Source organism: Natrix helvetica (genome assembly GCF_964273705.1).
Source record: "Natrix helvetica genome assembly, chromosome: 3".
In the NCBI taxonomy this organism is placed as follows: Eukaryota; Metazoa; Chordata; class Lepidosauria; order Squamata; family Natricidae; genus Natrix; species Natrix helvetica.
This window is the reverse complement of record NC_138549.1, coordinates 11,172,842-11,183,476: the sequence shown is the minus strand read 5'-3', so window position 1 is coordinate 11,183,476 and position 10,635 is coordinate 11,172,842. Positions and strand designations below refer to the sequence as shown.

At 42.9% G+C, this 10,635-nt stretch overlaps 1 protein-coding gene across 1 annotated transcript in view; it reads left to right on the top strand.

Annotated features, from left to right (window-relative positions):
* Positions 1-390: 390 nt before the first annotated feature.
* KLHL1 (kelch like family member 1) overlaps positions 391-10,635 on the top strand; it is a gene marked incomplete at its 5' end in the record, with an annotated part of 142,617 nt that continues 132,372 nt past the window's right edge. The window contains one exon of the mRNA XM_081948659.1: positions 391-917. Within this exon, the coding sequence (XP_081804785.1) occupies positions 391-917 (527 nt within the window). The remainder of the gene's footprint in view (positions 918-10,635) is intronic.

The window sequence follows — 10,635 nt, the reverse complement described above, 5'->3', positions numbered from 1 at the left end:
CCACTCCCCTCCCGTCTTCCCCGGCTACTAACCCTGCGCTTAAAAACCCGGCAACTTTCCGCGCGGTACCTCGCCTCCTTCCTCACCTTCGGAGCGCAAAATACGGGGCGCTCCAGCTGCAGCCTCCGCCGTTGCTGAGCCGAGTGGTGGTGGTTGGGGGGGGGGGGAAGCGAGGAGAAGGAGGAGGAGGAGAGGGGGGGCTACTACTTCGCGTAGCTTGCTTTCCTTCCCCTTTCAGTCGCTCGGCGGCAGCCCGGCTGCTTCCTGCGCCTCGGGCGCTGCGGACTCTCCGGCGCTGGGAGGCCCTGCCAGCCGCCTTGCCCCCCTCCGGGCTCGCCTCGACTCCGCTGCCGGAGAAGCCAACGCCAGCCTCGCCTCCGCCGCTGCAGGATGTCGAACTCGAGCAGGAAGGACTTTGACGTGAAGCACATCTTGCGCCTCCGCTGGAAACTGTTCAGTCACCCGGCGGCGCCCGCGGGCGGCTGTTTGCAACCGGACGGCAGCTTCGAGCACTGGGGCCCGAGCCAGAGCCGGCTGCTGAAGAGCCAGGAGCGAAGCGGAGGAGGAGGAGGCGCCTTCTGGAAGAAAGCCTCCTCCGCCTCGCCCTCGCAGTCCTCAGCCGCCGCCTGCCCGCCGCCCTGCGCCGTCTCTCCCCTGCCCCACAACGGGACGTCGCTGCCGGCCATCCGGCTCCTTGGGCTGGCCGAACCGCAAGGCCCCCCGCCGGCCCCTCGCACCATCTTCTACGTCGAGTCTCTGGACGAAAGGCCAGGTGGAGGAGGAGGAAGCAGCGGGGGCGACTTCGCTGAGTTCCCCCGCCCGGAGGAGAAGGCGCTGGTGCTGCGCGAAGTCAAGGGGGAGCCGCTGCCCTTCGCCGATGGAGGCGGCCGGGCAACAGGTGAAGGCGCCGCGCAAAGGTAAGCTACCCAAGCGAACGAGCGAGCGAGCGAGGGTTGCCCGGCCGCACTGGAGCGCCCCTGGCCGGCCAAGGAAAGCCCAACATCGCGCAGCTCCCCAGCCACGCTCCCTGCCTTGCTTTGCCCTGCCCTATTTTGCTCAGTTATGGGGAGAAAACACTCGTTAGCTCGGCCAATTTGGGGGACAGCTTGACCCGGGACTTGGCGCGAAGATGGGTGGTGGGTCGCCTTTTAGGAAACCAGGGACCCTGGGATTTGGGGTTCGTGTCGTCGGTTAAGCCGGTCGTTTTTTCTGGCACCGGGTGAGAAGCGCGCCCCCCTCCACCTGCCTGCCGGTTCCTTCCCTTGACGTTGACTTTGGAGTCAACTGCGCAAAGAAGGTCTTGGCATCGACCAAACTTCGGAGCCTTTTTGTCGCTGGGGAAGAATCGCACGGTCGCCCGCCGATCCGGTGGGGAAGCCACTCGTTCGCGCACACCAAGAGTACAGTGGTGTAGTTGGGTTTTGCAAGCACGCTGTCTGAGCAGATGCTAAGCAACGTTGTGTCCAGTTGCTGTCCCGTGGGTTTAAAACAACTTTCCAGGTTAATTCCGTAGCGGATTGACCACCAAACTGATAGGTAGAGGCAGCCGTTACGCAGAACTGAAGCTGTGTTTTAAATCGCTCCAAGGGACAGTGAAGTCCCGTTTCAATCCTTCCCACTGGCATGAGGTTTACAACATTTCAAAATTCAAACTTTGAGAAGAATAGATCTGATTGCTCACCGATGCCTTAATTCTCTTTTGGAATTTCTAAATTTGTCTCTGTTTCTTAAGGTTGCAAGAGAACTGGGCTTCTAGTGAGAAAGCACTCCGTGGTCGAACTTTTTTCGTCATAAGTTGATGTGCCCTGTCTAAAATAAATCCTCAACAGAGTTCTGCTTTAATAGTGTATGTTAGTACTTATGCAATACTCCCCCCCACCCTGAACCAGTTTCTTAGGTGTGAGTCTTGGACTTTTGTGTAGAGGGGTAAATATCATGTTGTAAACCGATGCAATCATAGGATTCCATGCCCCCAAAAGTCAACATTGTAAGATTACACTTGGCTTTCCTTACTTAAGCACATACTTTAGTTATCTTTATGCACATACTTTAATTATCTTAAATTGTCACCAACATTATTTAGAGATTTGTTGTATCAAAACAAGTGAGCATTCTTAATTTTTGTCTTTGTGTTTATACACTATTTTTTTCCAGAAAGTTATTAACATCTTGTCTCCCAAGCTTTCTTACAAAGAACCCAATAATATTATTAATTAGTTACAGCTTTGAAACTAATGATCCTCTCATCTAGGCTCCTACTCTAAATTTAAAGAACTAAAATAAGCAAAACTTTTATGTAAGTTGGACTGCTATTGTATATGGATATTCATACGTCTAGGCGCTCATGATATTTATACAAAATGGAAAATTCCCTATTAGTAGTCCAAAGTTACTGATTTAAAAGTGTGTGATAGGTAAACTATGCAAAGCTGTTTGTTTTATAAGAATTACGTGGGGGAAAGCCCATTATTTTTGTATCCAATTTATTTTATTGATGGATTGATTTACCCAAATGGATTTAGAAATAAGATAAAACAAAATGAAGGTCATTTAAAACAGAAGGGAAAAAAAACAAGGTTACAGTTTTGAATAGCCCCACTTGAGCTATTAGTTCCAGACACTTTAATACAAATTATGTATTCCCAAAAGGCTGGAATTAAAGCTCCATTAACAGCTTCTGAATAAATATGCTGGTATAGAGTTTCATATATATTTGCCTAAAAAGTTTCCATTTGGACTGGTAACATTTTTATTTTTTTTAGTTCGAAACATTTTTTTCCCCAAAAAGAATATTTTCCCCTTTTTCCTGATAACACTTAACAGAGTTGAAAATCTTATTTCTTTTTTGACTATTCATTTTAATGCTCTTCTATTCATTCTACTCGTGGGATGGCTTGAATTTCAAATTAAAGTTAGAAAGCACTTCTGTTTGTCAGATTCCAACCAGTTGATTCGATCAAACTTAAGCATATTGAAACCTGTTTGCTTCAGTGAATACTGACATGCAATCTCATCTGTTAAAAGTCAGGAGACTTAAAGGTTCTTGACTAGATCTAATATCAAAAGGAAAACAAGCCAAGCATAGCGGGAACAATATTTTAAGTTGCTAGAAATAAAGGAATTTTAAGCCGTGCCTTTAGGATTTGCTGATGTATGTACTTTTTAGCTGAAATGTTTCTAGCACCTGTCATACGGCTAACCAAACCCTGACTCAGTTGTCAGTGGGGTTTATTCAGGTGTTTAAATGAGCATTGATAGCCTGAAATATTTTATTTAGAATTATGACATTTCAGGTGCATTGAATTTGTTTCACCATTATGTCTATAGCCATAGGGCTCAAATGCTCCCTTCCTTCCTCCCTTCCTTCCTTCTTCCCTTCTTCTCCTTCCTTCTTTCCTTCCTTCTTTTTTCTTCCTTCATTCTTTTTACTCATTTTCTTCTTTCTTTCTTTCTTGACTTCTCTCTCGCTCCCTTTCCTCCTTATTTCCTACTTTTCTTTCTTTCTTTCTTTCTTTCTTTCTTTCTTTCTTTCTTTCTTTCTTTCTCTTTCTTTTTTTCTTTCTTTCTTTTTTCTTTCTCTCTCCCTTCCTTCTTTCCCTTCCTTTCTTCTTTTCCTTCCTTCCTTCTTTATTTCTTTTTCCTTCCTTCCTTCTTTTTCTTCCTTCCTTCCTTCTTCCTTCCTTCCTTCCTTCCTTCCTTCCTTTTGCTCTCTCTCTCCCTTCCTTCTTTTTCCTTCCTTCCTTCCTCTCTCCACCTCTCTCTCTCCCTTCCTTCTTTTTCCTTTCTTCCTTCCTTCCTCCTTCCTTCCTTCCTTTTTCTCTCTCCCCCTCTCTCTCCCTTCCTTCTTTTTCCTTCCTTCCTTCCTCCTTCTTTCCTTCCTTCCTCCTTCCTTCCTTCCTTTCTCTCTCTCCCTCTCTCTCTCTCTCCCTTCCTTTTTTTTCCTTCCTTCCTTCCTTCCTTCCTTCCTTCCTTCCTTCCTTCCTTCCTATCCAATGTTAAGCTTTGGAAGTGTTGAAGCATATTTTCTAAATTTCCTAGTGAAGTTTCTAATAATTTGAAATTTAACTACTTTTAAATGACTTTAGGATTTTTCATGTTTCTCATAACATTCAAGTGAAAAGATTCCCCTGAAATCCAGTGATGCTCAACTCACTGAGAACTGATTAATGTTTTTTTATAACTTTTATTGCACTCTCCCAAATGACTACAAAGAGAAAAAGAAAATCTGTGTCACTTCATTTGTCTTTCTTCACACAGAGCACATGCATTTCAAAGAAACAGAGTACATAACCATTTTGAAGAAACTTAATGAATATTTTAAAACCAACAAACAGAATTTAATATAAATAGAAAGAGGGAGAAAAAAAAGGTAATCAAAGCAGCATAGTAGTGGGACAAAGTTATGGAAAAGTTTCCTTCAACTTTCATTGTCTTCATTTTAATGGAAACTAGGCTAAGAAATTTAAGTCATTTATGGGTTGCTTATTTTCCCTATTAGGGATGTGATGACTCAGTGGCTAAGACACTGAGCTTGTCACCCAGAAAGATTGGCAATTCAGTGATTTGAATCCCTAGCACTGCATAATGGAGTGAGCTCCCGTTACTTGTCCCAGCTTCTGCCAACTCAGCAATTCGAAAGTAGGAAAAAATGCAAGTAGAAAAATAGGAACCACCTTTGGTGGGAAGGTAACAGCGTTCTGTGTGCCTTCAGCATTTAGTCATGCCGGCCACATGACCACGGAGATGTCTTTGGACAGCGCTGGCTCTTTGGCTTTGAAACGGGGATGAGCACCGCTCCCTAGAGTCAGGAACAACTAGCACATACGTGCAAGAGGAACCTTTACCTTATTTTCACTATTATAACCCAGTCCTCCAGGTTTCCATACCAAACTTATGACTACAATGCATTCCCTCTAATGTAAGGTGCACATAGCTTGTAACTTGTGGCTTAACTCTCAAGATGCTGTTTGCTTGTGCAGAATAGGCTAAGGAAAGATCATGGATGGGAGATTAACTCATTCCTTGCTTATTGGAAAAGGACCATGAAAAGTAGACAGTGAGATTTCTTTTTTTAATTAAAAAAAATGTATAAATGATCCTAGCTATTACGTGAGCTGTTCCGGTTTGATGAGTTGCTCCATTTGGAAAACAGGAAAAAAAGATGGCTTATTTCATTGAGCCGAGTAGAATAGCCCCATGCGAGTCTGTGGGGGGGAAAAATCAGCTCCTTTGCCAAGCTAGGCAAGCGAAGAGTCTTCTTTGAGCAATTTGTTCATGCATATAATGATACACGGATCCATTTCAAGACAGGGAAGCCGTGAAGCTGATTTTTTAAAAATACTGTTTGACTTCTTTTATTGAAAAGTTTTGCAGGTATTCATTATTATTATTATTATTTTCAAATTGGGGGAGCATCCAAGCATTTATAAGCGTGTTGGTGATTCTACAGAATGACCGTCATGAAGTTAAAATCTTCTAGGATGGGTTTGTGCAGTTGCATTTAAAAAAAACACCAGATTTTCCATTAAAAATATAATAGAAAGTGACTTTATATCTCAGCCCCTGAGATATCGGAAAACTGCTGTCATGTCTCCCCTAGTCCTTCTTTTCATTAGACATACCCAGTTCCTGCAACCGTTCTTCATATGTTTTAGCCTCCAGTTCCCTAAACAAAGATACTAGGGGACTGGAGGCTAAAACAAATAAAAAAATGGTTGCTGGAATCGGTTTTAACTAATTTGATGAAAAGAGGGACTAGGGGAGACATGATAGCAGTCTTCCAATATCTCAGAGGCTGCCACAAAGAAGAGGGAGTCCAACTATTCTCCAAAGCCCCTGAGGACAGGACAGGAAGCAATGGGTGGAAACTAGTCAAGGAGAGAAGCAAGCTAGAACTACCTCTAAGTAGAAATTCCCTGCCTAAGCAGGGGGTTGGACTAGAAGACTTCCAAGTTCCCATCCAATGTTATTGTTCTATTCTATATTCTTTTGCAAGATCAGTAGGCTAGGATGGCCCAAAGGCTTGGATATCTTGACATCACTGGTATAAATCTATGAGTCTATTTCACCTTCTGAAAAAAAAAATCTGGATAGGAAAAAAAAGGGTTTACCAGGAAACTTCATTCTTTCAAGTAAACATGCAGAATTACGTGTTGTAAGTTTGCTTCAGGCATTCCCGGGGTCAGTAAGAGGCTTGAAAGCAAAGGAAACCTCAGGACGATTCAGTTCTATTTCATTATCTTCTTGAAAATGTCTCCAAGAACATGCCACTATGTTTGGTAGACTTTTTTTAAAGTTCTTGACGTGAGACCACAGACAAGAGGCACTTGTAGTTTTGCACATTTTTCTTCCTTGCTGTTTCTGGCTGAACAACTGTGGATGTTTGCATTCCTTCAAACACAACCAGATCTGTTTGAGGTGGGATAGCATCAGGGTTGCAAGATTCAAAGGATCCCATTGTGTCACGTTTTAGTACTGGCGCCAATTCTGTTTCAAGAGTTTTCTGTCCCTGACTTTGTATGACTGCTTATCTCTTTGCTTAGAAATGTTTCCAGAAGACCCAAGTTCTTTGGTCTTTTGATAGAGCAAAGAGGTGTGTGTGTGTGTGTGTCTCTCTGTGTGTGTGTGTGTGTGTTTAGGTCTTTCTCTCTCTCTGTGGTTGTATCAATAAAGACACTGAAGCAAGGAGAAGAAAATGGAATCCACCTTCTCCTGTGCTACAGCTACATTATACCCCAGGAATCACTTGCATTTTCTCTCAACTTAAAATGTGTCTTGACTACTATAAACCTTGAAAACAGCTTGCATTGAATGGATATAAATTCCCTTTGCTTCCACCAGTACCTGGAGCATTGTGTGCTGGTTTAAGTATACAAATATCAACTAAGCTATGTTCAAACATTACATGCACTTAGATCCAATGGAACGCTATGTAATGTCTGTGCCGTTAAAATTCAATAATGCTCTGTTATTATTGATTAATGTTTATCTTTCACCATCTCAAAAGAGATCTCAATTCAACAGCCTATGGAACAACTCTAAACCTTCCTTTATTTACATCCTCTTAAGATAATCGTTTTTGCCAAACCCAAATCTCCCATTCAGGGTACACAATAAGCTTTAATAACACAAGTTATAATTTCCAGTTATAAACAAAGAATAAAACGTTCCTTTTCCCCTGTAATATTACGATAAAAAAATAGGAAATATATATATTTTTCCTTCCCCGCTTCCGTAGAATTCACATATTTCTTTTTTTCTGACTTATCCTAGAAGGAAGGACCATCTGGGGATCCATTTGCAGTTTTGAGAAATGTGGTGGAAGTCTTTTTTTAAAAAAACCTGTCTGGCAAGAAGGTTTGGCCATGGCAAGTTACAAAATGCCTCCTTAACAGGAAGACTATTCCATGGTCAACACGCACCCCAGGATAAGATTTATGAAGCCAAAGTCTTTTCTATAAATAAAAATGCTTCAAGCTGTTGCTTTGCTGTATACAACATGTGCTTTGTGTTTGCCTTTTTAAAGTGGGGAGGGGGTGAGAGAGATTCTTGAAGGGTTGGCTTAACCAATCAGTATCTTGACTGATTAATTTGTTGTTGTTAATTGTGAAGTCGTGTCCGATCCATCGCGATCCCATGGACGATGTACTTCCAGGCCTTCCTGTCCTCTTCCATCCTCTGGAGTCCATCTAAGCTCACACCGACTGCTTCAGTGACTACATCCAGCCACTTCATCCTCTGTGGTCCCCTTCTTCTCTTGCCCTCAATCTTTCCCAGCATCAGGCTTTTCTCCAGTGAGTCTTCTCTTCTTCTGATTAATTATGTGACATCAAATCGATGTCAGCTGTTAGAGATCCCATAGATAGCTTTTCTCCATCACCATCTAGCCACTACTTAACAGAATAAGAGAGTTCAATGGGACCTTGTCCAACCCCTTGCTTAAGCAGGGAACACTATACTGCTTCAAACAAATGGTTGTCCAAGCTCTTGTTAAAAACTCCCACAACTTCCAAAGGAAAGCCATTCTACTGGCTAATTGTTCCCACTGCTAGTTAGTTTACTTTATTGTCTTTGCATCTCATACAACTAAATTAAATGCATCTTCAGGGTATATCATAACTATAAAAATAAAACACAAACACACATCCTTCACAATCTATGCAATTGAATTGAAAACCCCTGATATTTCATTAATATTGCACTAAATAGTAGAATTCAATATAGTTACTGCCCTGGGACAGAAGCTGTTTTTCAGCCTATTTGTCCTTGTTTTTAATTATCCTGTACCGTCTGCCAGATGGTAATAGTTCAAAAAAAAAGGATGCCCTGAATGAGATGGATCTTTAAGAATGTTTTGAACTTTCTTAAGGCAGTGGAAGCTATAAAGCTCTTCCAAAGAGGGGAGTGGGCAACCAATGATCCTCTGGGCAATGACGTTGACCCTCTGGAGTTAAGGAAGTTAGTTCTTAGTTCTAGGTTGCTTCTCAAATCTGTAGCGCCAGGTAATGGAATGAGCTCCTGTTACTTGTCCCAGCTTCTGCCAACCTAGCAGTTTGAAAGCATGTAAAAATGCAAGTAGAAAAATAGGGACCACCTTTGGTGAGAAGGTAACAGCATTCCTTGTACCTTCAGCATCTAGTCATGCCAGCCACATGACCACAGAGACATCTTCCAACAGCACTGGCTCTTCGGCTTTGAAACGGAGATGAGCACTGCCCCCTAGAGTCGGGAACAACTAGCACATACGTGCAAGGGAAACCTTTACCTTTTATAGGTACTGAAGAGAGAATTTTTACAATCTTTCTTGGTTTTACTTCAGTCCTTGAATATAATATAATTACTGCTTCTTCATCCTTTTCCTTGTTGGTGAATCTAAAATAGAATTTGTAAATAAAAGCAAGCACAATTACTCTTTTGTATGGGTGTCTAATCCTTATTTATTTTATAAATAAAGTACATTACGATAAATATTTCAGCACAGCCATATATCCAGCCTATGACAGGAATGTCATTAGATGGGAATTAGCCTGACAGAAACTATTTTCAAATTTTGTAATGTTTTCAGTTGCGGAAAGAACATAATGTTTAATCTACTTGAAATAAGCTTTCGTGGTGTTTATCAATGAGCTCGGTTCATTTCCCAGGATCTGAGCTACATAAACAATAGAAATGGGGAACACCTGAAAGAAAAAGAAAATTGCTGGTTCAAACTAATGTTTTCAAACTACCTTTTGGAACAACGAATTAAGATTTGAACAACAGAGACCCAATCTTTTGGCCTATATGTCTGATTCCCCTGGATCAGTGGTGGGAATCAATTTTTTTTTACTACTGGTTCTGTAGGCATGGCTTGGTGGGCGTGGCAGGGGAAGATTACTCCAAAATCTCCATTCTCTCCTCACCCCACTAACCTGCTTTCCAGCTCCGTTCTCCTGTTCAGGACAACAAAAGAAGATCAGCTGGGAGGCTGGAAAGCAACAATTCTGAACTACTCAAAATTTCTGCTACTGGTTCTCCAGATGTTTTCTTATGGCTGAGTACTACCTCTTCCCAGTATTGTTCAGAAGTGACTTTTAGTTTGTATGGCACTAGCTTTGGAGCCTGGGTAAAGGATTTGAACCGGGGCACATTCCATGCCCCATTTCATTTGGCATATCTCAGTAGCAGGGGTGCTAAACTGGATTGCTTCGAGGGCCGGATCAGCATTGGAGTTCTCCTCCATGGGCCAGCCAGTGGTGCTGGGATGATGGGACGGACACCTCCTGTAGCACCCTGCGAAAATGGGGCATAAGGGGGGCTCGCACATTTCTCCTGCATCCTGTTTTTGGCCTGGATTGCCTCTTGTAGCACCATGCCAGCCAAAACAGGGCACGGGGGGATTGCATGGTCTCTGTGCCCCATTTTGGCTGGCAGAGTGCTGAAGGAGGCCATCCAGGGCAAAAATGGGGTGTGTAATGGCTATGCACATTCCCACACTCCATTTTGGCTGCCAGGGGCACCATGGGCTGGTAAATTGCTGTTTTCAGGCTGGCCCCATGAGCTAGATTTAAGTACCTGCTCTGCAGGAACATCCCTTTTGCCAAGTGTCAGCTATATGGAGAAAAGGTGATTGCCCCCCCCCCCTATTCTGGAATGTGCTCCACAGCTGTGTCCAATGTGTAAAGAAAAAAGCTATATGAACCTTTCAGAATCAGTTTGTGAGTTGGGCGACATATAAGGTGGATGGATGGATGCAGGCATGCATGGATTCATCAATGGAAGGATGAATGCATGGATGGATGGATGGATGGACAAAATTCTTAGCATCAGGAAGGGTTAGAACATCTTTCTCATTTACCGGTGGAAAAAGCAAAGGGGAAGAGGAATGTGAACTAGGATGGTGCTTGTCATAGGTCCATTTGAAGTGGCAAGGGATGATGCACCAAGAAAATGTGTTTCACACAGCTGTGGGTGGTCCTTGGGTCAAAAGGTCTGGCTTGAGACGGAGGTTTTCAGCAGACCTTGAACTTGGATTAGAAGAGCTCTTTGCTAACACTTCAGCTGCAAACTTTAATTACTATTAGATATTGTCTGTCTCTTTGATAGTCTCTCTGTTTATCTGTCTGTCTGAACTACATTTTTAGAAAAATATTTTTC